Consider the following 27755-nt stretch of genomic DNA (forward strand, 5'->3'; position numbering starts at 1 on the left):
AGAGGAGACGAAAGGCAGGAGTTCCTCCCAGGTGGATCCAGCCTTCCTTCAGCTCATGGAGGACTGCACTGAGGACCTGGGCCAGGTCCCACATGCCAACAGCTGTCCTGCCCAAGCTATTTGACTTTCACAAGACCCACTATCAACTGCTTTAATAAATACCAGGCTAGAGTGTGCCCCTCCATCCACCGGTATTATTTGTAAACCTATCCTGTTAGTTTGGGAAGATGTTTCTTGCTGGCTCCCCATGCCCGTCACAGTTCCACGTCCCTCTAGATTGGTGGGTTAGAGATATTTTCTCTTAATATTTGGTCCATTATTTGGTCAGGCTAAAAGTTGGACGACAGGACAGTAATGGCCGGGATCACTCTTCTGCTACTGTTAGAAATCAGTACTCCATTTGCTCTTCACCTCGGTCTACAGGCACAAGACACAGGCACCTGTTTTTGGCAGCCCACGGGGTCCTCTCCTGGGGCCGTGTTCTTACACACAACCCTCTCTGGAAAGTGAATCCCTAAACCTCCATTTGATGGGGGCATCCACCCCACACAAGACTTGAAGGAGTTAAGGTGGCTGAGGGGGGCAATGAACGCCTCAGACTTCACCTGGACGAGGAGCCAGGGAGCAGGGATTAATTAGACAGGGCTTAGCTGGACAGGAACAGGAGGGTCCTGTCTAAAGCCCAAGGAGTTGAGAGCAGCAAAGGGGGTGGGGGTGGGGGGGCTGCAGGGACGTAGTCTGCAGTCACTCCCTGGGAGGAAGGAGTCTGGGCTGGCAAACCCAGAGCAGGGGGAAAGCTAGAAAGGCAGGAAAGGCTCAGGGGAAAAGCAGTAAGGGATGGGGTAGGACAGACCTTGGCTGCTGAAGTGAGGACCCCTGAGCTGGAACCCGGGGTAGAGGCCGGGCCCGGGTTCTCCTGCCTGATATTGAGGGAGTAGCACCTGAGGCAGTGAATGAGAAGACTGCCTAGGATTGCTGGAGAAAGACTTTACATGGTCTCCCCTTTTGGGGGGTACCAGTGACCTGGCCGGAGGGCTGAGGCACAAAGAGGCAGCAGCAGCTCAGGGAGCAAGAGAGGGGCTGCAGACCGATAGAGGGAGAGAGACAGAAAGATGGTGTCAAACCGTGGGAAGGGGCATCGACCTTGCAGAGCTAATCCCCAGAATGGCCAGGAGGAGGCACTACCTGGCAGTGAGAGTGCCCCATGACAGTCCAGTTCTAGCTTTGGGAAAGGAATCTTCAGAAAAAAAAATGCAGTGAAAAAAGAATTATATGTCTAAAATTACCCTAGAATTATACAACAGTACTGGCACTGAACCAGAAAACTGTTCAAGACTCTTGGAACCTTTTCCACACAAACGATAATTGCCCAATGAAAACAGGATTCAGGGAAATATAAGCTGACATCAAGCTACTCATTTTTGTTATAAATTATATTGAATCTGCAGTATTGCAAATTTAATGTGAATGATTTGACCCTGAAAGAATGCAGTGAAAGGCTGTCTACCACACTCACGTGGGCAGGGGAAACTGACTGATTCAAGCAAATCTGAGCTTTAGCTGCTGATGAGATTTCTGGGTGTTTTCAGACGGCCCCCTGCTTTTCATTGGGAGAGTTGCACAAGCCACTAGTGAAGTCAGTTAAAGGCTTTAACCACCATTTTTTTTAGTTTCTTATGTTAACAAGACCGAAGCCATCTTTTCTACACAATGTTAAACCAGAGAGTCAGATCTGTTTTCTTCATTGCAAGCTGCTTTTAGAATCGTAGTGATGGGGGAAAAGGTATTGGGTCCATCCCATAAAAGGATGCATATATTATATGCATTTCTTTCAAGGTTTACACACACACAAAATTAACCTATGGAAATTCCTATCACATGATATCATTGAGGCCATGTCCTCAGCAGGAATCCAGAAATGATTAGACATTAAGCATAAGGTTGAGGGCACATATCAGTGAGTTAAAAGGTAAAAAGTAACTTACACAACTGTTCTAGTTATAACAACAAAAATCCCAGGAAATGCAGAGTTAAGATTGAATTTAAAAGGAGCCCCAACATTTATAAGTAAGGAAAAACACTGTTAATGCGCCCAAATAATCTTAACTCTGTCCAATAGCAATGCTAGTCTCCAATTTTTCCTTCACTGATTTTTTGCTACCTACCAGGAGAGTTGGGAGACAGCATGTATACAATCACCTGGTTTTATTCAGGGTCTGTGAAAGGCAGTACCAGCGTTTCCCTTTAACATCTTTTCACCAGAGTTTGCAATGTTGCTGTCAAAACCCCATCTCCTCTGAACTCTAGTGTACCAGGTGTCAATCTGGGAGTGATTTTGCTCTTGACTGCTCTATCGAGGAATCCATTCAGTTTGATGGTATTTTGAAGAGAAAAAAACAAACAAAGTTACAAGTGCCGGAAGAGACTGAGGTTTAAAAATTGGCTGCTGAGTATCTGGCATCGCTTTGGATGGAAGTTTTCTATGGAGTTGTGCTGTGCCGAGTTAGTTGTTCAGTGCTATCACACAGCCTCATGCCAGCTAGATACTAAATAAAAAATTGCAGGATGATTGCCATTAAGTACCAGCATTCATAGACAAAAGGGCTGTAATTTATGGTAGTGATGTGCTTGGGTCCTGGACTGCTGAGGATCCATGTTAATAACTTACTTCCTAGGGGTAACAGTTTCAAAAGCTCCTCAGTCACTTAGGAGCCTGAGAGTTAGGCTGTTAAGGGCCAGATTTTTAAAGAGGTTTCTGTGCCGAAGATGTGGATAGGCCAGTGGAGCCAGGTGCCTTGACACTCCTGAAAATACCACTAGGTGAGTATCTGTATCTTTAGGTGCCTGAACTCCTTTCAAAATCTGGTCCCTACATCTCTTTTGAAAATGTGGGGACAGGGAGGAGAGGGGGGCGTGCTATCAAGGTGAGGCCATGGCAGCCAGGGGGCTGGTGCAGATGGAGTATCTATCTGCTCTTAAAATATCAGGATTACACCCCTGCTTAGACTCCTAAGTCACTTAGGTGTTTTTGAAAATTTTTCCTTGTGCTTTTTTAATCCAGGAAGTGTCAATATACACATAGATATGCTAGAAATGTGGAGCTGATATCACGTGATGGATTGTGGGACAAGTGACGAATAAAATGTATCATACACCTTGGATATTTCACCTGCACTCTGCCCATTAATCCATCTCCCTCCTCCCATCCCCGGTTATCCTAACATTCTGAACAACCAAGCAGCTCAAATATCCACCACTGGTTTTATTGTAGAGAATATTCCCTGCTTTTTCTCCAAATATGGAATCTTCCTTCCCTCCCAATCCCGCCCCCAACAAACAAAAAAAAGTAATTACTCCTGCCCAAGGCCCAGGATGGGCAACATTCAGTCCTGAACCACCAACAAGGTCTGATAGCTTGCAACCCCACACAGCTGGAAGAGGAAGCTTTATCCTGTTGGGGAGTGGAGACTCCCAGTTTTCCAGCAGGGGCAGTACACTCACTTTTAGCCCTGGAATATCCCGAGATAGAGCTGCTCTTAAAATTGTGGCCGTGTTATGGAAAGAAAATGAGATCATTTTTAGAGTGTTATATGACTCCTCTGTGCCCGGTGCACTTGGACTAAGACACCTGGCCGTGGTAGGATAAAAATGATAGCCCTGATACCAAGTTAAAAAATGATCTGAAGCATCTGTAAAATGATGGGTAGGTAATAACCATACGAGGACATGTATGTCTGATCCAAAGTGACCGTTTGCATCCCTTATGAGAACAGACTACAGTGACCGTGCTTGGCAGTACCACTGAAGGGTATCATAGTATTTCTTGTAAGGGCTGATAGCTATCACATTGTTTCTTTTCTGCTTCCATGTCTTTCCCTTCTTTATAACTATAGTTAAATAAATACATCTGAGAGATTCAGTTACACCACACACTAGCTAAAACACAAGGGGTTCCCAGCTGAACCTCTGTAGCTAGGGAAGAATGAGCTTTGATTCCATCCTGACACGTGGGTCCTCTACAAACTAGCAGAGCTCCAGAACCTCTGTTCCTGGTGGTGATGTCGCAAGCAGACAGGAACCTACTGATATTCGGGCTCCAGCATCAATTACAGCAGAGCCCTGATTAAGGGGTGGGGCTTCCCTGATTAAGGGCCCTATAAAAGAGGAATTAGTTAGGGAAGTGGACTGAACTGAAGAACGCAAGGATCTGAATGTGACGGAGGCTTGGAATTACTTTAAGTCAGAGTTACAGAAGCTATCTGAAGCCTGCATCCCAAGTAAGGGGGAAAAATTGTTAGGGAAGGCTTACAGAGTTGGACGAGCAAGCATCTCAAACAGGTTATTAAGAAAAAGCAGAAAGCCTACAAGGAATGGAAGATGGGATGGATCAGTAAAGAAAGCTACATCTTGGAGGTCAGAAAGCGTAGGGGAAAAGTGAGAATTGCCAAAAGCCAAGCACAGTTGAACCTTGGAAAGGAAATTAAAACAAGAAGTTAAAGGTTCTGTAGCCATATAAATAAAAAAAACAACAAGGAAAAAAGAAGTGGAACTGCTAAGCACTGAGGATAGAGTGAAGGTTAAAGATAATCTAGGCACGGCCCAACACATAAATGAATACTTTGCCTCAGGTTTTAATAAAGGGTAATGAGGCTCTCAGGGATAATGGCAGGGTAGCAAATGGAAATGGGTATATGGAAAGAGAAATTACTACATCTGAGGTTGAAGTCAAACTCAAACAGCTTAATGGTACTAAATCCAGAAGACCTGGATAATCTTCATCCTGGAATATTAATGAAACTGGCGCATGAGATTGCAAACCCAATAGCAAGGATTTTTAATGAATCTGTAAACTCAGGGGTCGTACCCTATGGCTGAAGGGTTGTTAGTACAGTACCTATTTTTAAGAAAAGGAAAAAAGTGATCCAGCCTGTTAGTTTGACCTCAGTTGCATGCAAGGTTTTAGAACAAATTTTGAAGAGAAAGTAGGTAAGGCCCTAGAGGTAAATGGGAACTGGGATAAAACACGTGGTTTCACAAAAGATACATTGTGCCAGACCAACCTGATCTCTTTCTTTCAGAAGATAACTGATTTTTCAGACAAAAGAAGTGCAATAGATATAATTTACCTGGATTTCAGTAAGGCATCTGATTCAGTTCCACATTTGTACAAAGTCTAAATTTGGGGTCAAAAAGTTGAGTGCCCCTTGCAGACCACGCAAGCTTTGGAATGAAGTGCTGTAAAGAACCCCTGGCCCCTTGGTAGGATCTCTTTCTCCGTCCCGGAACAGAATGCAGTGACATGGGTATTGGAATGCTAGTACTGTAAGCTGAAGCAGTGGAAGTGCCCTGCTGTTCTCTAATATATATTGTGACGTACTTTGTTCTTGTATGACAAGAAACTTCTGGATGAAGGGTGACTGAGGGTATGTCTACACAGCAAAGAAAAACCTGTGGCTGGGACCTTCCCACCCTGCAGTGTCCTAGAATCCGATCTCAAGCCCGAGCCCAGAAATCTACAAAGACCCACAGCACAAGTCGGCTGGCACAGGCCAGCCGCGGGTTTTTCTTTGCTGGGTGGACATACCCTCAGGGGCTGCCAATAGCCAAGTCATATATAGGTATGAAATATGAATAAGAACGTGAAACACGCTGACTGGACTTGTGTTCCCTTTCAGAGACGCTCTGGATGCTGCTAGCACACTTTATAACCGAGTGGATGAGGGTGTCCACTTACTGGTGATGTTGTCAAACAAACGCATCCAGGAGCTGGAGCTAGTGATGGAATTCGAGGCTTTTGAAGAAGGTTTTAGGGAGGTAAGACCAGTTTGTCATTGGTTGTAGTGATTAGCCTTGACTGCATGTCCCACAAAGGTGGCCAGGTATTTAATCCCAGTTTCCGTCAGGGTTTGAACCAGGTGGTAGTAAATTAACACAAGAAGGGTCCCAAAGGGACATGCCTTCAGATCACAAAAACACTCCATAAGCAACTTGGCATTTAGTAGTTTCTGCCCAAGTTGAGACGGGCACTACCCACCTGATAGCATTCAGGGACCTGGCACTCCTGTACTGACGAGACATACAGACTTGGGGCCAGCTTTTCAGACGTGCTGAGCACCGAGTCAGCGGGTACTCTGTATGCTCAGCACTTCGGAAAGTCCAGCCCCAAGCATGTGACCTTCATACCGGTTTGATCTAGTATAACCCCATTAATGTCAGTAAGATTCCCTCTGATACACACTGGTGGAAATCAGATCAGTTCCTTAGAGTGCAGAGGCCTCCTGGCCAGGAGCACAAACACATGGTGTTTCCCATGGTGCACTGCAGAGAAACTCTTCTGGAGGTACCGCTGAGGAGCCCTTCCCCCGTGTCAGAGGAGGCCAATGGGGGCTCGTTCCATCCCTCCAGAGCGAGCAGAGCCATCTCAGCCCCCAGGGTGGGAATGGGATTAGGGAGGGTGTTGGTAGGGAAGGCAGATGAAGACCAACACAGTCCTTAGCCAGGTGACAAAGTCTGGCTATCCCTGAGGAGATGAGCCCAGTGTCAGTGATTGGCCTGTGATGAGGAGCTGCTAGGAATAACATGGACACCGGAGATTATATTGGGTGCTGTGTTCAGGAAATAAGACAGCAGATATAGGGCCCCAGATAACCACATAGGTGCGACTCCATTGCTGTGTTCACGGTAATTCCGTTGCTTCTCATCCTTCTGCCAGACAGAAGTTGGAGTGGGGCTCAGGAGATGTGGCAGCAAAAGGAGCTTTGGCAGCAGGAGCAGTAGGAAGATAGGACCAGCCTAGGAGTTGCAGAGCTTTCATCCGACTGCTGTTTGCCCAGAAGCACAGACCTCAAGCAGCCACTCACTTTGCTTATGCCTAAGGCCCTGTGAGCAACAGCGGAGCGTAGCAATTATCCAGAGACCTAACGTGGAAAAGGTCCATGCGTAAAGCAGGAGGCATACACTGAAATGCTGAGATTTGGGGAGAAATGCTCATGCATTCTTTCCAATGATTAAATGACCAACCTCAGCAGATAAGCTCCCTGCTCTTTCCACACTAAGGCCTGCCTTGCACAGCAGCACGGAGTGACGAATAGCACAACTGCTTTCCCCTTTTTCTCCTAGGTCAGCACTTGGATCGAGAACGTTGGCGGGAAGCAGCTAAAGGAAATGATTGACCTGGACGATTCTTTGGAGCTGCTGCTTCGAGCACAAAAGCAGTTCAGGGAATTTGATCTTGTTGCCAGTGTAAGTGTTCTCGGATTGGAAAGAGGGGCAGAACAGTTTGTGGTGGGAAAGAACACCCCTGCCTGCCACAATAGTGGGGGAATTGGCTGGCAGGTGCCGCCTGCCAGGCTGATTCATAGTGTGCGCTGACACTGTCCTGGGGGCACATCCCACAGATCAGGCTTAAACAACCTCTGACCTACACTGGAACAGAGTGAGCCGTACACTCAAGGCTGGAGACACAACACATTTGTGGGTAGCTCTGAGAGAGACTGAAGGTATTGTGCTATTCCTCCTGGAAGGCTGTGGAGTGGAGTCTGCCTTAGTCTCTGCCTACATGGGCTGAGGATTTCATTGAACATGTGTTTCAGAGGGAGACTTTATGTAAGTCACATCCGTGTCTCTGAACAACGCCACCTGGGCCTTCATGATGCCTTCTGTCACATTCCCCTGTCCCCTCTCCAAACGGCCAGCGGTGTCTGCCTCCCGCACCACCTCCCCATTCCTTTCCTTTGCCCATCACTCGCTCCAGGACTTTTTCCATACTGTCCATATGTCTGTAACCCTTCCGCTAAGTGGGCTCAGCAGCAACCAGGGCCAGGTTCACTATCCAGGGGTCCTCTTAACATTACAAAACAGAACTGGCTCGAGCCACCACCCAGTAATCTGAGAAAACTAAACTTCCCCCCGGGTGCCTCTTGGAGGCAGTACTTCCCTGCTGGCAAGCACTGGCTCTGTGTATGACAAAAGAAAACTTTTTATTGCAGTGAGAGGAAACGGCATTCATTTGGGAAAATACTGCAACACCGATTCAAAAGCATGTACTCCTTAAGTGAACACCCACTCCACAGTACATTGGGCAGCGTCCTTTGCCTCAGTTTCCCACCTTTTGATGTGAAAGTCCAATGAATGAATGTCCCTTCAGTACGCCACTCACGGTTGCAGGGCCACCCTTACCCCTATGCAAAGTACACAGCTGTGTAGGGCACCAGGGAATTTGGGGCACCACATTTCCTGGTGCCCTGTGCAGCTGCGTGCTGCTCCGGCCCCTGCTCCCCTGCTCCGCCTGCTCCGCCCGCACCCCTTCCCTGCCCCAACCCCGCCCTGCCCCCACTCCCCTGAGCTCTGCAGCAGGGCCAGGGCTGCACTCAACGGCAGCGGGAATGCAGCGACCCAACCCCAGACACGCCGCTGGTGAGTGCTGGGGGGGTAGTTCCCCCCTGCGGAGGCCTGGGGTCCTCCCCCCCTGCGGAGGCCTCGGACCAGCCCCCCCCGCTCCCTCCGGCAGAGGCCTGCCCCCCCCTTCAGGGGTGGGGGGGCTGCATAGGGCCCCAGAATAGCTAGGGACGGCCCTGCATGGTTGGTAGCCCGCAGTCAGCGAAGGCCCAGAGTTCAGAGACGCATTCACGTAGGTGCTCTGCCCCCGCTGGCCACTTGCTGCCACTGTTGTTCTTGCTGTTGCTCGCTGCCAGCTCTGCACTGTTGTGTTCTGGGGTTCCGCACTCTGCCCGGCCCTTAGCGATTTCACTAGGGAGCGGGGAACCTCACTGCTAGTGCAGTTGTCTTTCCCTGCAACAGTGTCCCCTCACCAGGTCCGCCCACATAAGGAGCGTTGTGTGAACATGCATAAGCAATGTAATTATAGCCCTTTATGATTGTCAGTATAACTTGCGTTGACTTAACTCTGTTGTGTAGATATAGCCTAAGGCTTGGCCCTGAGACCTGCATGTCAGGGCTTTCAGCTCGAGTGATCACTGAACAGAAACAAGGACTCTCCCCTGAGCCTGATCAGCTCTGTCTTTAAATACTGGAGCGGGGTGGGTCAGATGGTGCCCAGGGCTTATTATTAAGCAGAGTTCACGCCACCAGGAAGGAACCCCTGCCCCTGCCCCCTCTGACTTTCACCAAGACTTGGCTTCCCCATGCCTTGCTTAGCAAGTGGGGTCCAGCTTAGGGGACTCCCTCAGTCAGGGCATGGTAAGTACAGTTCTGCTGCCCTTTACTCTTACAATCCAGATAACAACTATTCATTACTCCTGCATTCAAAACTGAAGTGACTTGTAACCCAAAACCAGCCAAAATTGATACTTTGGCAGAGTAGGTTTGTCTGTTCAAATACAGTCTTCTCCTGAAGTCTTCCCCCACTCCCCACCCCAGTTCCCCACTAGGTGTCAGGAGAGAGCTCATTCAGACCCTGCTTACATGTATAAAGCACCTTCCTGGTCCTGGTTCTCCAGGCCAGGGCTGCCTCCTCAGGCAAATTCCTCTGAAAAGCTCACCGCTTCCAAGCCACCTACCAGACAGTTATTGTGCGTACAGCTCAGTGGATAAGTCACATGTCTGTTCATGGGACGGGAATGTTTACAGACATTTCCAGGATGTGTCATGGATTTTTTGAACTCACTTTAGGTTCTTGAAACACTTCAATTTCTTTGATCCTAAGTAGCCTGTTGTCATGCAGGCCTTTTATGCTGAAGCTACAGATTCACTGCATCTAATCTGAGCTTCCCAATTTAATGGGGTGCTGATAAAGAACGAATGCCCGAGAGAGCTACTGATTTGCATCTCTGCCGTCCCAAGCACGGCAGGCAGATTGCCTTCAGCGGCTTGCCTGTGGGAGGTCCCTGGTCCCGTGGATCCGGCGGCTTGCCTGTGGGAGGTCCCTGGTCCCGTGGATCCGGCGGCTTGCCTGCGGGAGATCCCCCGGTCCCGCGGATTCGGCGTCCCCGCTGCCGAATTGTTGCCGAATCCGCAGGACCGGTGGACCTCCCGCAGGCAAGCCGCCGAAGGCTGCCTGACTGCCGCCCTCGCAGGGACTGGCAGGGCTCCCCCCACAGCTTGCTACCCCAGGTATGTATTTGGTGCACTGGTGCCTGGAGCTGCCGCTGGGTTTAGCTAGTTCTAATGGTTCCCAGAGGCTTTGGAAGTCTGCCGTGGTCTGTGTTTCCAGGTCTCCAGTGCAGCACACTGATCCACAACTGCAATTTTCTTTCAGGAATATTGTAGAAGGGGACAGGAAATGTTAAAGAAGCTGGACAGGTGGGAAGATTTTTCCTCTGCAGACTTGCATGTTTATGGACTCAAGCTGCAGACATATAGAAATGAGCTGGAGGAGTTCTGCACCCGACTGGATGATACCAGGAGTCGGATTGGAGAGACAGTCAGGCTGTACGAATTCTTCGACAAGGTGAGGAAACAAAGCACTGAGCTTTGAGCAGGGGAAGGTATGTGCCCGTCAAAGGACATTTTCACTGGGAAATAGAGGGAAGACCCCATAGTTTTCCTCTGGTCTAATTCTTCTAACCTCCAGGCCTGATGTGGTGGGCACATCCTTACAGTCAGCACCAGTGTCTCAGTTGGATAGAAGGGTCCTTGAGCAGTTAGCTTGGAGACCAAGGGGCCAGAGTTCTGGTGTCCTGCCTTTCAGCGCAGAGGAGGCTTCCAGGCTGGTGTTTTGCTGAATACCATGCCCTTCATGTTATGGACAGTTACATGTGTTGATGTGTCATGCAGCCCATTCATCTGCAACCATAAAAAGAGCCAGTTCTCTGTTCTGGGCAAGTCCATGGAACGAAACCGGGTCTGAGAACATAGTGCCCAGAACCTCGTGGGTGATGGCAACTGGCTGGTGAGTAGGGTTGCCAATTTTGTTTGGATGTATTTCTGGAGGTTCATCACATGATATAAAATTTAACTAAATATTAGTCTTTAATTCCTGGAGACTCCAGGATGATCCTGGAGGGTTGGCAACCCTGTTGGTGAGGCCGATGGGGCGTGAGTTGGAACAAATGGCATGGGGAGGCCAGGTGCCGTGCACATTGTACAGGAGCCCTGAGTGCCCAGAATTCTCACCCCTTTGCTTTGACGTGAACACGGTCTGCTGCCATCGGGGGCTTGGTGCGGGTTAGTTTCTGAGGTCGCCGATGCAGAAGCGAGTTTCCATGTACATTTTAAAATCCTTGGCAAGTGTAAAAGGCAAATGAATCCGTGTTCTATTTATTTCCCAGTTGTACAAACACTGGGTATTGAAGTTCTCAAATTCCAGAAAGAATCAGACCCTTCCAGTTAAGAGTTCCAGATGTAAGCGCCGCTTAGACGCCGTCTCTCTGAATTGCCTTGGCAGCCAGAGGTGTTCAGGGGGTGTGTGTGTGTGTGTGTGTGTGTGTGTGTGTGAATGCTGCTAAACATGAAAACATTCAGAAACAGGCTCCAGCATGAAGGGGTGAAGAGGAAGTGGCCCAGGATGTTGCTATGCGGCAGTAAATAGGGTGGTTGTTTGGTGACAGTCTCTGCACATGCGTGTTCCCCCACCCCGGGCTATGCTCTGCCCTTGCTCCTTCATTGAGGGGAGCTTACTGGTGCATAACAGGGTTTAAAAGAGAGCTACATAAATTCATGGAGGTTAAGTCCATTAATGGGATTGAGACTGGGACGTCTGGAGCTAAATGCATGAGCCAAAAGCCATGTGGCCCTTAGCTAAGGCTGTAAAGCAGACTCATCAATCTCTTTCCAAGTGGTCTTGGTGCCATTAGATGGGACAGAACACCACACCCAGAACATGTGTGAGGTTACATACTTCTCCTAGCTGAGGAAGCACGTCCCAAGCTTCAGAGACTCCCCAGTTGAAATCCCGGATGAGTCCCCACTGGTAACACTGACAGACCCCGTTCGTCAGCGGGCAGGATCGAACTTGGGGCCTCTGGAGCTAAATCATGAGCCTTTACCATAAGAGCTAAAAACCATATGCCTGTTAGCTAAGGCTGTAACACAGACTCATTAATCTCTCTCTAAGAAGTCTCGGTGCCACTAGATGGGACAGCAAACCACACCCAGGAGGTCTGTGGGTTACATTTGCAGCTGGGCTGGGGATGGAAGCAGGTGCATTGGTGAATGCAAAACTTGATGGAAGAGTTTGAAGTTTCATGAGATGATTACGTTAGATCTCTATCTCAAACCCATCCTGCCTGCCAAAAGCAAAGGCAAAGTCAGAGGCATGGTATGATGTGGAGAGGGAAGAACAGACGTTCAGTCGAAATTAATTTACTCTCTTCCATTGCCGGGCCTTTGTGATCTCACACAACTACCTTCTGCTCCTGCTGGTGGCTCCCTGACCCCTAAAAGGCCTTCTTGATAAGCCCAAGCCTGGATGGCGCAGTGGCAGGAGGCTGAGATTAGCAGCATCCCTGGTCGCCTTCCCCATAAAGGCCCTGCCGTGTACTAGATCACGTGGTCTGGAGGCGAGCCGTCAGGCCGCATGCTCTGTGGGCTCGAGAGTCTCCTTGGGGCTGCAGAATATGGCGGGTGCCAGAAGAATGGAGCCCAGGCTTCCAAAGGGATTGTGTGGTTGGCCCATGCACAGACTTGCTGCCCAGTGAGAGAGGTGAATTCCACCTCAGGAACTCTGCGGGCTGCTGTCCCAGCTGAGGGCTTCCTGGGGTGGGCAAGTGCTCACTGGGGAATTGGGGGCAGGATGTGAGAGCAGGGCAGTGCTTCACCACTTGGCAGACCCCTAAAGACCTGTCCTTTGGATCCTACTCTCGGGCCTGACTTGACTGAGGCCATTAAAGGTTGGGTGGGTGAATGATTCCAGCATTCAGTGTCCCAGAGCCCTTTGCAGCATGCATGTTCGGCGGGGCAGCCCCGCCCCAGGGGTGGGAATCGCTGGGCAGACCAGAATTGCCTGAAGGGTTTATCAGAGGCCAAGGACAAGCAGTTGGAGGAAAGGTCTGTGTGGTAAAGCAGCCTGAGCTGGGGCCAGGCCGCAGGCAGCTCGCACACGGCGCTGGCTGGATTCCTTCTCCCTCCCTCCTCACTCCTCAGAGGATGCAGCTAAGGCCAAGCTGAATGTTTCCCCTTGTCTGCCCTTCCTTTATTACAGCAGTTCTGCGTGCCTGACAAAGGCTGGGCTGGTGGAAGAGGAGGCTTCCCATCCTGCCCCTGCTGAGGGAAGGAAGGGTGGGGGTTGCTTCTCTGAGTGTGTGTCCGTGTGGATCCCAGTGTTGGTGTACGTGCGCCTCAAGTGTGCGAAGCCAGATTCTTTAGCAGCGCCCATGAGGCTGTGCATGTGCCCCTTCTCCCCCCTCCCCGCCTCCTCATGCACTGCTGCAAGGGCACAAGGGGCAAGGCAGGCCCACGACCCCCCCTGGTTCCCACGTACCACCTGTGCCAGCAGGATAGAAACTAGCAGTGTGGTGTGTGCTGACAACCCGAGCATGGGCTGTCTGTACCTGCACTCCTTCACTTGGGGCTGACTTCTCTGCCCAAGCCTTGCAGTTGCCTGTCTGCTGGACAGAGCGCTGGATGGTCGGGTTTTGACCCGAATGGGGGTGTTCGAGTCTGGCTCTTCTGGGCCCGACACCACTCTCAGAGATTGTTGTCGGAGGCGGTGCTTGAGTCCTGTGATTTCTGGTTCAAGTGGAGAATGGAAGGCGAACTGAGCAGTGGTCTGAGATGTGGAATTCACCCAGGCAGGAAAGTCGTCATCTGTGTCCATGCATGTTTATTCACCCCCCTCCCCAAACCCAGATCTCAAGTAATCCCAACTTGACCAAGATCCACTGAAAGATAAAGATCCCAAACAACTGGAGCTGTTTGAGAGAAAGTCCCATTCCTGTGCATCACTCCAGCTACAAGTCACTAATTTCCAAACCCTACTAGCCAAATGCAATTTTCTAACATGGGACAAAGTGATGCTATTCATCAGTCAAACTGCCTCACAAGGCTATACAGGAGTTTAAGGACGTTGTTAAAGAGGGACAAGCTAGTGACAAAGACTTGCCTGCAAGCCTTACTGAATGCAGCTGACACCTCCGCTAGGTCCATGGCTAAAATAGAATCATAGAATATCAGGGTTGGAAGAGACCTCAGGACGTCCTCTAGTCCCACACCCTGCTCAAAGCAGGACCAATCCCAACTAAATCATCCCAGCCAGGGCTTTGTCAAGCTGTGCCTTAAAAACCTCTAAGGATAGAGATACCGCCACCTCCCTAGGTAGCCCATTCCAGTGCTTCACCACCCTCCTAGTGAAATAGTGTTTCCTAATATTCAACCTAGACCTCCCCCACTGCAACTTGAGACCATTACTCCTTGTTCTTTCATCTGCCACCACTGAGAACAGCCAAGCTCCATCCTCTTTTGAACCCCCCTTCAGGTAGTTGAAGGCTGCTATCAAATCCCCCCTCACTCTTCTCTTCTGCAGACTAAACAAGCCCAGTTCCCTCAGCCTCTCCTCATAAGTCATGTGCTCCAGCCCCCTAATCATTTTCGTTGCCCTCCGCTGGACTCTCTCCAATTTGTCCACATCCCTTCTGTAGTGGGGGGCCCAAAACTTGGATGACTCCAAGACAGCCCTACAGCCCCTGTGAATCTACACACATCTGGTGTATACTACAAAACACACCACCCCAACAGCAACACCAACAGAGAGACAGGGGACACCTGCATACCACCGCCAGTCCAGGATGTGGCCAAGATATGGTAGAGCACATCAACCCTCCCCAACCCCGGCCACGTGCGTCACTTTGGCCACATGGCAGCAAATTTTTGCCAGCTCAGCTGAGAGCTGCACCAAGATCAGTTGAGTGAGCACTGCTTTTGGAAGCCACCTCGCCTTGTTCCATGGGGCAAGGGTGGGCATCACCATTGACAAATGGGTGATAGATACCGTCACCCATAGCTATACCATCCAGTTCCGTCCCCCTTCCCCATCCCTCTTCAGGGATCCTTCTCATGAGAGCCTTTTACAATCAGCCGTGGCCTCGTTGCTCTGTCTAGGAGCCATAGAGAAGGTGCCTCAGCAATACAGGGGAAGAGGCTCCTATTCCTTGTATCTCCTCATTCCAGAGAAGAACGGGTCTTCGTCCTATGCTGGATCTGAGGAGGCTCAGCAAATGCATTCACTGCCTCAGATTCAGGAGGTATAAATAAAAAATATAATAATTGGAGATATACCAATCTCCTAGAACTGGAAGGGACCTTGAAAGGTCATCAAGTCCAGCCCCCTGCCTTCACTAGCAGGACCAATTTTTGCCCCAGATCCTTAAGTGACCCCCTCAAGGATTGAACTCACAATTGTGGGTTTAACAGGCCAATGCTCAAACCACTGAGCTAGCCCTCCCCCCAAGGTAATGCTTGCCTCCATCATTCTGTCACTCCAAGCTCCAGGACTCCTTGTGAACAATGAGAAATTGTCTCACACACCCTCACGGAGGATATATTTCGTAGGGGCACTGCTCAGCTCACAGCCAGCACAGGCTGCTCTGCCGCACAGATTCAGGTCCCTTCAGTTCTTCATACGTGATATAAGGGCAAGACCATGTACAGCAGTTTACACGTGCCTTGGATTGCTAAGTGTCACGGAGTGTGGGGGGAGACAAGGCCCTGCACCCCCGGCTTCCTGCCATTCACCAGGGCTCTCAGCCAGCCAGTAAAACAGAAGGTTTATTTAGATGACAGGTACAGACAACAGGACCTCCTCAGCCAGGTCCATCTTGGTGGGGGGCAGGGAGGCCAGAGCCCCGTTGGGAGGCCAGAGCCTCATCTGGGCTCCCCTCCATTATAACTCCCTCCAGCCTCTCACTCAGCCTCCCCTGGCCCCTCTCCCAGCCTTTGTCCAGTTTCCCAGGCAGAGGTGTTACCTGGCCTCCAACCCCCCTCCTGGGTTCTCATGTTACCTGCTCAGCAGGGCTGGCTCCAGGCACCAGCCGAGCAAGCTCGTGCTTGGGGCGGCAGATTCCAAGGGGCGGCATTCCCGCGGGTTTTGGTTTTTTTCCCCTTCGCTGCTCCGGCCGCCCTGCAGGTTTTTTTGTTTGTTTGTTTGTTTGTTTTTGCTTGGGGCGGCAAAAAAGCCAAAGCCGGCCCTGGTGCTCATGTATCCTCCCTCAAGGCAAGTCTCCCAGCCCCAATGCACAGTCCCAGCAAAACTCCCCTGCAACCTTCCCAGGCCAACACTCCCCGCTCAGCATTCAGAGAACACATCAAGAACATTCCCACTTCGTCACACTAGGGCACACATTGGCATGTACCTTTGCGATGCCGCTTGCCAGACCTCCCCTGCGGCCATTGCAATGCTGGCTAAGAACAGTGCACTCCCTAGCCAAGCACCATATGAACAAATCTGTCATGGTGCTGCCTCAGTCCTGCAAGAACTGACCTGGTGGCTGGATCCTTCGAGTGTGAGGAAGGCACATGAGGGCCTTCTTGACCCTCTCCTTGAGAACAATGCTTATGGACGCAAGGACAGGTTGGGGAACCCACCTGAATCACCTCCAAATGCAAGGAGTTTGGTTCTCAGATGATCCAAAATTCCACTTGAATGTGCTAGTGGGACCTGTCATGTTCTTATAGTATTGAGCGTGTGCTGGGTTTTATCCCCTGATTACTCAGTTTCAAGACCATAAAGGCACCACACTGCTTTAGAGGAGAATGGGGAGGCCAAGTGAGTGAAGAGGCGTGTGAGAGCATAAAGCATTGGGGATTGCTTCGCTGTGGAGAGTTAGTGTCTGTGTTGAGATGCACAGGGCCTTCGCCACCCCCTCATCCTCTTACTACCCGCTGCTGGCCTGGGATCCAGCAGAGACGGGCGCCATCTCAGATATCACTCAAGCCCAAGCAGGTCTCGCATGCTCTCGCTTCACTCATCTAATTTTTCTCTCTCTACATTTATGTCTCTAAGTAAAATTGTTTCCCCAGTTGTCTTTGCTCCCCCTCATTCCATTCATGGAACTTCTTACTCTCTTATGTAGCTTGGATTTAGCATGAAGAAAACCTCTGTTGTATGCTGAAAAGACCCCTCCATGCATCTGTGAGCCACCCCCAACTCTAAAGGCTCCAGGCCGAGGTTTTCTCCAGCATGCCAAGGGTTTGTGCAAGACTGTGGCTCATTCGTCCCTTGCTGAAGGTTCAGGGAGTTACCCAGCCCAGTGGCGGGGAAGGGAGGTGGCTGCTTTCAGTTGAGGCGGTGCTCCCCCTACTTCTCCTGCAGCCACTCTCTCAAGGGAAGCTGTGGGAGTCCCATTGCTTGGGATGTTTGAGACTGGGCTGGAGGAGGGATTTGACACGTGCTGCCCTTATGGAGGAAGGGCCTGTAAGAGGCTTTCTGCAAGGGAGATGCGTGTGCATCTTCTGTCTGCCCCACCAAGCCTGACCTCTATGCAGTCCTGGGTTTACTTGCCAGAGGAGGTTGTGAAGGCCGGGACTATAACAGGGTTTAAAAGAGAACTGGATAAGTTCATGGTGGTTAAGTCCATAACTGTCTATTAGCCAGGATGGGTAAGGAATGGTGTCCCTAGCCTCTGTTTGTCAGAGGGTGGAGATGGATGGCAGGAGAGAGATCACTTGATCATTGCCTGTTAGGTTCACTCCCTCTGGGGCACCTGGCATTGGCCACTGTCGGCAGACAGGATATTGGGCTTGATGGACCTTTGGTCTGACCCAGTACGGCCGTTCTTATGTACAATGGCACCAGTGGCGCCATGGAGCCGGGCCCGTGCTCAGAGGGGGCCCCGGCCTGCTCCGCTTGCACTGCGCCCCGAAACCCCGCTGGCTGCCCCCGCCCACCACTTGCTCCTCTCGGCCTGCTTGCTGGCCAGCCGAGGGTTCCTCTCCGCCCCCTGGCCCCACCCGCCGGCCCGGCTCCTCTCCGCCCCCTGGCCCCACCCACCGGCCCGGCTCCTCTCCGCCCCCTGGCCCCACCCGCCGGCCCGGCTCCTCTCCGCCCCCTGGCCCCACCCACCGGCCCGGCTCCTCTCCGCCCCCTGGCCCCACCCGCCGGCCCGGCTCCTCTCTGCCCCCTGGCCCCACCCGCCCAGCTCCTCTCCGCCCCCTGGCCCCACCCATCAGCCCGGCTCCTCTCCACCCCCTGGCCCCACCCGCCCGGCTCCTCTCCGCCCCCTGGCCCCACCCGCCGGCCCGGGTCCTCTCCGCCCCCTGGCCCCACCCGCCGGCCCAGCTCCTCTCCGCCCCCTGGCCCCACCCGCTGGCTCCTCTCCGCCCCCCTGGCCCCACCCACCGGCCCGGCTCCTCTCTGCCCCCTGGCCCCACCTGCTGGCTCCTCTCCGCCCCTGGCCCCACCCGCCAGCCCGGCTCCTCTCCGCCCCTGGCCCCACCCACCGGCCCGGCTCCTCTCTGCCCCTGGCCCCACCCGCCGGCCTGGCTCCTCTCTGCCCCCTGGCCCCACCCGCCGGCCCGGCTCCTCTCCGCCCCCAGGCCCCACCCACCGGCCCGGCTCCTCTCTGCCCCCTGGCCCCACCTGCTGGCTCCTCTCCACCCCCCTGGCCCCACCCGCCGGCCTGGCTCCTCTCTGCCCCCTGGCCCCACCCGCCGGCTCCTCTCCACCCCCGGCTGGACCCCAGGGCACCTCCAGCTCTGGGCTGTCTCTGCTTCCCACCACCTGTGGGGCCCCATCAGTCTCCCCCAGCTGAGCCGCCTGGGACTGGTGCAGAAGCCTGGCCAGTTTCAGCCAGGTGGGGGGGAAGCTGGGGGTGGGGCTGGCTGGGCCCCTCCAGGCAAGTGGGTTTTGAGGGATCCCAGCTGGGGCAGGCGCTGGCCTGGCTGATCGCATCACTCCCGAGGGGCAGGAGCGATTCCCCGCCCCGGGACCAGCCCTGGCTGCGCTGGCGGCTCAGCCCGGCAGACACAGTCACCTCCCAGAGGGCTGGCGAGTGCGGCCGGGAGGCAGGGCGTTGGGCAGTGGGGATCTGGGGGGTGCTGGGCTGTGAGGGGGTGGGGAAGATGTGTGTGTTGGGGCACTAGGGTGTGGGGGTTGTGTGTGGGGTGCCTGGCAGCTGTGGTGGGGCTGTGGGCAGGGGGGCACTGGACAGGGGTGTTAGTGTACAGGGCTCTGTGCATTTGTGGCAGGGTCTTGGGGGGAGTGCTGAGCATAGCGGGTCTGGCGGGGCTCTGGCCATAGGGTGTCGGGGGTGGTTTGTGTTGGGCGGGGGGATGTGTGGCATGGCATGGGCCCACCCCGAGGGGAAGGGGCAGGCTGGCAGCACAGGGCTGGGCAGGCCAGTTTGTAAATAGTGCCCTCGCACTGGGCTGAGCGGAGCGGGGCCACCCCCGCCATGCCGTGCCCCATTGCCCTTGGCTGGCCCCTTGCTCTGGGGTCCGACCCCCACCCCCACCTCCATGCCATGTGCCATTGCCTCCATGGGGGCCCACAAATACGTTTGGAGCCGGGCCCACAAAAGGTTAATCCGGCCCTGCCTCTATGGGGTTCTCTGGGTCCCCAGTCAGATCCTTTGTGGGGTTTGTTCTGTCACAGGATCCCTTGGCCCCCACCCCACCAGGATTCTCTCCGGGTCTCTGTCTTGTGGAGACTCCCAGCCCGCCAAGACGGTGGGGTTCTCTCTGTCTCGTGCCCAACCCTCTCCCCACGGGAGTTTTCTGCTGTGCCTGGAGAGCATCCTCCATCCCCTCCTGGTGGCCTGTCTGCTGTGGTGCTCCTTCCCCTCCCGCCTCCCTGGTGTGGGAGCCCCCACCCCCTGTGTGTGTGAGTAGCCCCTTCTGTGACATACCCCCCTCCTGCAGGGTTTCTCATGCCTTGGGCTCTGAACACAGACACCACTTTCCTTTGTGAGTCAGCAAACAAAGGCCGGGCCAGGGAAGGAGGTTCCTGCTCCCTCTGTGACTGAGGGAGGGCCAGGCAGCCTGTAATCTATATGGCAGCCCCTCCCCATTGTCCCTGTAGGAATGCTAATGTGGCTGTACATTCCATCTGCCAGCAAGTGTCACTCCTTCTAGGGGCCGAAACGGGGCCGGGGGCCCTGGCTGACATCGGCTCACAGCTGCATGTGGGCCAGACTCCGCTCTCAGGAGCAGTTCTCTGCAGCTCTCCTTGCATTTTCCCTTTGAATCAAATACATACTCCCCTGCTTTCAGCAGCAAACAGACACTGAAAATGCTCTTGTAAGTACCAAGCGTCCAGCATGCCGTTGGATTGAGGCGGTTGAGAACAAGGCTTTCCATTCAGTAGCTCGTGTGCACTGGTCTGTGTGTATTGAGGGTGAAGCTTGTGTGCTGTCTGTGTTCAAACACAATCCAAAGGACTCTCTGTGTGTGGGCGCGTTTGCATGCTCTCTAAAGCCCAGAGTTGCACCGTCTGTCTTTTAATCTAGCAGCGACAGCCCACTAATGTGAACTGAACTCTCCCTTTATTTGCTAATGCTTTACGATCTTTGCACTCTAGTGTAAATGTAGCTGCCGTGGTCGCTGGGTGCCTGGGAATCCCTTGGCATGAGAAGTTAGAAAGTGCAGGCTGCCACGGACGTACCTGTGCCTGGCGAGGGGCTCCCCTTTGCTGCATGGCTTTGTTTGATTGGTTGTGGACAATGGAAGGCAGCAGAAAGCTGTGACTTGGCCCTGCTGCTCATTCCATGCTGCTTCTGATTGTGCGGGGCTTGGCTGTCCTGTGGGGTGAACGCTCTCTCCCGTTTCAGGGGATGGGCTTGCTGTCTAGATTTTGGAAGTTGAAAACTAGGGTTTGAAAAATTAACTAGATTCCTCCAAGACAGAAGACTGCACCTCCTCACCAGAGGCCGTTATGGACAGCAGGACTTGGAGTCCCCACCAGCAAGTTTCAGGGGCATCTTGCTGGTGAGACAACCAGCACCCAGTTCATTCTGCTGCTGGAAAATGGGAAGGTGATGTCCTGGACCACCCGGGTTGGGGATCTTTCATGTCAGCCTCTAGCTCAGTGTTTCTCAAATGCAGCCACCATGGCTCCGTGCGACCACCGTGGGTATTTCCTGTGGCCACATCCTCCTGGGCAGGGATGGGGGGGGTGTGCAAAACATTCACCCCCTTCCCCGGGGCCACCAGTAGGGGTTGGGCCCTGCGCCCCTCTGGAGCCACAAACACCAGAGGAGCAGGCAGCCACTGTGTGTTCCCCCTTTCCCGGGGCAGGGGGGCTCAGGCTTCCGGCTTCAGCCCTGGGGCGTTGAGCAGCAGCTCTGGCCATGGGGCTTCAGGTTCCAGCCCTGGGCTCACCACCACCCCCATCAGCCATGGCCCCCGATGCCTCCCTACCCACCCATTCAGAGCTTAATTTGTTCCCCGGCTTGCCAGGGCTGAGTAAGTCTGCTGTGAAAAGTGATATTAACAAATCTACAAATACCCGTTTTCACAGGAGCAGACAGAGAAGCTAGGAAGTCTCAAAAAAAAAGCAAAAACAGCAACCAAAAAAAGCAAAAGAAACAACAACAAAAAAAGAGAAGAACATGCAAAGCATAGAATAGAATCTCAGGGTTGGAAGGGACCTCAGGAGGTATCTAGTCCCACCCCCCTGCTCAAAGCAGGACCAATCCCCTGACAGATTTTTGCTCCAGATCCCTAAGTGGCCCCTTCAAGGATTAAACTCATAACCCTGAGTTTAGGGGATTAATGCTCAAACCACTGAGCTATCCCTCCCCCCAAAGCACCTCATTTTGTTTCTATTTTGTTTAGGTCCAGTAATGAATAGAAACAACTGTACGTTATTTTTATTATTGAGTCTGAAAAAAATGCTAGGTAAATAAATTACAATGATTTGGACATGTATATGTGCATGATTATTTGTTTTTCCAGAAGTTAATTAAGTACTTTAGGAAAAATTGTCAGAGCGGCCACCAGCAAGAGTTAGTGGCCACACTCTGTGGCCACCAAAAATTTTCTTGTGAGAATCCCTGCTCTAGCTAGCAGCCCTGGCTACATTTGGTGGGTCAGCCCCTCTAGCTACTGAAAGGGAGAAGGAGCTTTCTGCTTCTGACTGCAGTGAGGGGACTGCTCTCTGGGTACGTCTACACTACCCGCCGGCTCGGCTCGGCTCGGCGGGTAGTGATCGATCTATTGGGGATCAATTTATCGCGTCTACACTAGACGCGATAAAATCGATCCCCGATCGCTCTGCCGTCGACTCCAGAACTCCACCGCGCGTGAGAGGCGAAAGCGGAGTCAACAGGGGAGTGGCAGCGGTCAACTCGCCGCCGTCCTCACAGCCAGGTAAATTGATCTAAGATACGCCGACTTCAGCTACGCAACTGCGTATCTTAGGTCGACTCCTCCCCAGTATAGACCTAGCCTCTGCTATTCAGCCCTTCCCCCAGGCACAAAGACAAGAGGTGCTGTACTTCAGTGGCTCTCAATCTTTCCAGACAACTGTACCCCTTTCTGCAGTCTGATTTGTCTTGTGTACCCCCAAGTTTCACCTCACTTAAAAACTACTCGCTCACAAAATCAGACATAAAAATACAAGTGTCACAGTCACACTAACAATGAAAAATGGCCGACTTCCTCGTTGTTACCATATAATTATGGAAGGTAACTATTGTACTTGCATTGCAGTGTACAGTATCTAGAGCAGTATAAATAAGTCATGGTCGGTATGAAATTGTAGTTTGTACTGACTTTGCTTGTGCTTTTTATGTAGCCTGTTGTAAAACCAGGCAAATGTCTAGGTGAGCTGATGTACCCCCTGGAAGGCATGCCCCTGGTTGAGCACCACGACTCTAGATGAACCGTAGACAGACAGCTGGAAGGGAGCCTGCCAGCCAGGAGTGGGCAGCGGCCCAGAGTTTTCAAACTCTGAGCCACCTTTTATTGCATGCAAGAGTCTAGATCAGCCTGCGAGTTACTCATCTTTAAATGAAGCTCAGGTTCCCAGCTCTGTACATTAGATGAGAACCGAAGAAACTCAGCAAATAAGCTGGAGGGTAACGACTCCAAACTGGGACACACCCCACGCGTCACCAGGCCTTTCGGTCAAGAATCCAGAGTGGGATAAACATGTAGCACGCTCTCCCTCGCCGGTGTTCTCTCCTCAGGGCGTTCTGCATGGAAGTCCCAAACAGCAGCTTGAGACTCAGGGGGTCTAATTAACAGCAGCTTGAGACTCAGGAGATTTACTCAGGATAGAGAAAAAAGATCAGATTAACATAAAATAAGTAGTCTGCATAACACCTGTAGTCTGCCAGGCTGCGAAACTCATCTAGATGGAGTCACCTTGGGTTCTTTTACCCCTCTTAGCCAGGCAGCGTCTCTGTGAGAGAGACAGCCTCTGGTTTCAGGTCCTCTTTCTCTCTTGTCATCTCCCTCAGTTACAGTCTGTGTTTCGTGTAAAATCAGGCATTCCTCCGAGATGTGCTCTCTGAGGGGGTTTATTGTCGGGTTTGAAAGTCAGTCACTATTCTACCCAGTGCTGCTGAGTGAACCGGCTTGGGGTGGAAGGTTGATCCACGCAATAGGAGCTCTCAGCTATTTCTGCCCTCTGGTTCTTATTGGAAAAGTTCTCTTCTAAGGCCTATAAACCTCCTTGCTAAAGTTGACTGTCTCTGACTAAGTTATTGACCTGGTAGATAACTCCCTGCCTCGGGTTTAACAAGATGGAGCATTGTATGTAGAGTTCTTAGACTTCTCTCTAAACAGTGATTCTAATTTATAACAAAAAGGAATTATTGAAAGATTAAATCCAGCTTGCCACAGCTCATCAAGGGCATTATGTTTTGCCAAATGAGTGACCAGAGATTTCTGCAGTGTTGATCTTCCTCCAAGAATTCATTGTCAGCTCCATCAGCTTCCAGGCTGTTTCCTCGAGGTGGTCTGTTACAAGCTGCATTGCTGAACTCACATGCCAAAGGAAATAAGCCTTTGCTCACTCATTGCCACTCTCCTGTCTTAGCAAAGCTTGAGGTTAGAGACTTCACAATGTTCCGGGCTTTTCTTTGTCCTCGTGCTGCATGGCTCAGATGTGGGACTAAAGGTTTTTGTCCATCGAGTGCTATTTAACCCACCATCCAAAGACCTCTCTGCATCACAGGCAGGGGTGCTGAGGTGCTACACCCCAGGAACTCTAACAGCTGAAAACAAGGAAGTCTTTGTTAAGGCAGCCTTGGTGCACAGGCCAGCACACCCACGCCTCACAATGACCAACTGCTCAGTCAGACCACACACCTAGAGAAGGTGCTCCCTGACATTTCCAAAGCAGCGAAACACATGACTCTCACTTGATCACAAACCTGATCCCAAGTGTCTGCTGCCGCTGCTCCCCCCTCTCCCTGCCTCCTGCCTTTCACCAAAGACTTTTACCATGTGAGTGGGACAGGCTGAACCCTGAACACACAGGAATGCTCACCTGTTGGCATCCGGTTCTTGCTCCAGGAGACTCAAAGTCCATTTCGCCAGGGTATGGGAATTAAACAACTCCTGCCTCTGATCGGCCCATGATGCCAGCCTCCATCGCCCACCTATTAAATGATCACACAAGCAGCATGATGCTTTCTCCCATGCTGCCCCTCACACACAGCTCCCTGTAAACAGCCACAAAGCTACCTTGTTCACCTCCTTCACATCCCTCCTTAAAACTCTCCTTTGCCATGATGCCTACAAAAAACTTGACAATTGTTAGTCCACTGGTGTGCTGAGACCTCAGGCTGTCACGCTGCTCAATGCTGCCTCGTTGTTCCCTTGTACGTCCTTGTCTGTCTGGTGTCTGCTTGCCTTATATTTGGATTGTCAGCTTCTTGTTCTATGTTTGTGCAGCACCTAGCGCCGGGGGAGGGGGCCTGGTCCCGGGCGAGGCCTCCTATGCAGTGCAAAGAATGCATCATCATCATCATAACTCAGAAGATGAGCAGGATGGCTGGATGTAGGCAGGCTAGTCATTTTAATGTCATTGCCTCCCCTACTAAGAGGGGATGAGGAGACCATGTTACTGACCCAGCGATTCACACTACTCCAAGGGTGTACCTCTCTCCTGCAGCATTGCCTGAAGATCTGATCTATGTAGGTAGGTTTCTTTTACCAGATTATATATCAGGAGTAAGATAGGATCTTGGTTAGTTCAGTTTCTGCTAGTTAATTTAGCCCAGACAGAACTCCAAATTCAGCGTGGGGGTGCAAAATTCTTCATTTGTGGGGAGCGGAGTAATAGATGAATGAATCATCTGTGTAAAGAGGAAGTTACTCATAACTGACAGGTTATGATGAGTCTTCTGTGAGAGACTATGCTATGAAATACCTGGTTTCTGACACATGAAAAGGTCACAGGTGAATTCCATCTCGGTGAATTCCATCATGTGTTTTGAAGGGACTGGACATTTTTGTTTTAGGATGTGGAGGAGGGGTTTTGCTTTCCCTTCCCCCTGAAAGATCAGAATCGTTTTCTCCAAAGCACTTGTGTGCTTGGGGGCAGTTAGTTTCTTGCCTCGCCATGCAATATCTCTTTAGGGTTTAGTGGTGACATTTTTTCCTGCTATTGTTGCAGCGTTAAAATACAGGTGGCGTGTCCAGTGCCCAGTGCTGCGTGTTCTCCGCTCGCTTCAGTAGCTTCAGTGTGAAGTTAAGGGGCCCTTCCCCCACCTTGTTTTCTCTAGTTACCAGGGACTGTCCAGCTGGTATTTAGGCTAGCAGCATTTGCGTGTGAATAGCAGAGTTGGTAGGGTGCACTAATTGGGCGCCATTGCTTCGGTCTGACTGCGATGGACGATAGCACTCAGCGCAAGGATTTGCACTCAGCCGTGGTATGGATCCCCTCTGTAGAAATATGAAGGTAGGATTAGGGTTATTTTTCAAACTTAATCACTCAGTAATGTTCTGCCTACATGGCCTGAAGTTTGTCTCACTGCTGGGCATTGTTAATGTGCTGCCTCAGAGCCGCACTGCTATTGTCACAGGGAAATTCAAAGCAGACCCAAAGCAAATTAGAAGCCAAGTGCTGTACGGAAACAATTCCTAGTGTAACTAATTGCTCTAAGTTAGCAGAGATGCAGGGATTTCTTTGTCTGTATATGGGCTGCTTTGTTGTGACGGTCACATATAAGCCTGGATAACATGCCAGTGTTTTCAGTCTAACATTGTTTTTTCACGGCCTCGTTGAGAACTATTAAAGTGGGGTGCAATCTCCAGCCAGCAGGTCTGATTGGGTTGGGTTTTCCATATTGCAAAATGTGACAAAGGACACTTTGCTGTTGTGACTGTGGACAAATGCTACCGGTTGTCCAGGTGTGGTGTGGATTTTAGAGGGAATGGGTTTGAATGACTGGGATTTTTAATACAAAGAATCATTCTCGGAGCAAATGCCGAGTGCTTTCTCTGGCAGATTGTTCGCTGGGGACAGAAAGGAGAGAGACGTTTTCTTTGGCTTTCGCTCTATTGTGCGCGCCGTCGCGCTGAAAGCTTGCACTGTGAGTATTGTCTCTGCAGAGAATGACAATCTGTGGGGTCCCAACACGCTGAGTTCAGTGCCTTGGCAGCTGACTGCTGCAGATAACTACACTGCAGGACCCCACTGTAGGAGGAGCCGAGGCCAGCTTCAAAAAGCCTCTGCGGGTTACACTTTATCTAAAACTGGGCAGGTGCTTGGCACAGTTTAGGTCAATGCTGCCTGTAGCGTTCAGGAGGGATCTCCTAGGATCTCTGCTGCTGCACTGTCAGGAGGATGGGTCGCATCAGTGCAGTGCAGGAGCAGAGATCCCGTACCCTACACGCAGCCCTGAACTGAGCCGTGCCAAGCCCTTGCCCAATTTCTGTGTAAAGCACCAAAGCACCCGCCTGCCAGCAGCGTTTTTTCAAACTCCCACCTGAAGTGCTGATTGTCGGTTACATTGCGGTCGTGGCTGGAGGCCCCAACCAGACTGAAGCCTCATTGTGCTGTTTGCTGTGTAGCCGTCTGGTAAGAGACAGTCCCTGCCCCAGAGAGCTCGCAGGGGGAGCAACCAGACAGGTGTAGCAAGTACCCTGAGTGGCGAGGGTAATAGTCCTTGCAGACAGTAGCAGTGTGCAGGGGCCAAGGATGGTTTGGTTGTTTGAAATCAGTGGCAGTATTCCCAGCTCACCCCCTGCCTGCCCATTCCTCCGTTTCCCAACGCAGAAATATCACAGGGGACTTAGCGTCGGGCAGTGCCAGAGCCACAGGGCCCTGGAACTTACAGCTGCTTTTTGTTGCCAACATCCTTGGCACGGATCACTAGTGGCAAGGTGCTTAGACACAAGGCCACCAGTAGACTCTCCGCCTATGCTTCATTCTCAGCAGAGACGCAGATGGTCCTTTGTGGCTTCCTGGAAGGAGAAGTCCTGGGTTTCTGCTGTCGCCTTCTTGATCTTCCCTGTATGGTCATTCGTTGTTGCTTCAGAGGCGCAGATGCATGACCCTTCAGCATCGGCCTCACTGCTCCCTGGGATGGAAGGTTCTCCCGGGCCTGGGAGCAGTGTGCTTTCTTCATCTCTGACGAGGGAGCCTGAGTGGTTGATGTGCCTCTGTCTCCCACTCCAGACACCTCCTTACTCATGTTGGAGGTTTGCACCAGAGTCGAATTTAGGGCAGGTGACTGCATGGGGTGCCAGGCTTGGGGGGTGCCAGGCTCAGGGTTCTGTTTTTGTTCTTAGCAACAAAAGGGAAAATAGAATGTATTGATCGTACAATTTTGAATGGGCTGGGCAAAATCGAGGATATGATGCACAGGCGCCAACTTTCATCAGTGCTAGTGGGTGCTCGCACCCAGCCCCAGCCCTGCCCCTACTACGCCCCCTCTCTGCCCCTATTGGAGCCCTCCCCAAATCCCCGC

At 51.9% G+C, this 27755-nt stretch overlaps 1 protein-coding gene across 1 annotated transcript in view; it reads left to right on the forward strand.

Annotated features, from left to right (window-relative positions):
- The window catches only part of PLEKHG4 (pleckstrin homology and RhoGEF domain containing G4), a 159999-nt gene that overhangs the window by 105095 nt on the left and 27149 nt on the right, over window positions 1-27755 (forward strand). The window contains 3 exon segments of the mRNA XM_039503354.1: window positions 5676-5814; window positions 7120-7242; window positions 10217-10408. Coding sequence (XP_039359288.1) covers window positions 5676-5814; window positions 7120-7242; window positions 10217-10408 — 454 coding nt within the window.

This window comes from Mauremys reevesii, linkage group 16 (genome assembly GCF_016161935.1).
Source record: "Mauremys reevesii isolate NIE-2019 linkage group 16, ASM1616193v1, whole genome shotgun sequence".
NCBI classification, from domain to species: domain Eukaryota; kingdom Metazoa; phylum Chordata; order Testudines; family Geoemydidae; genus Mauremys; species Mauremys reevesii.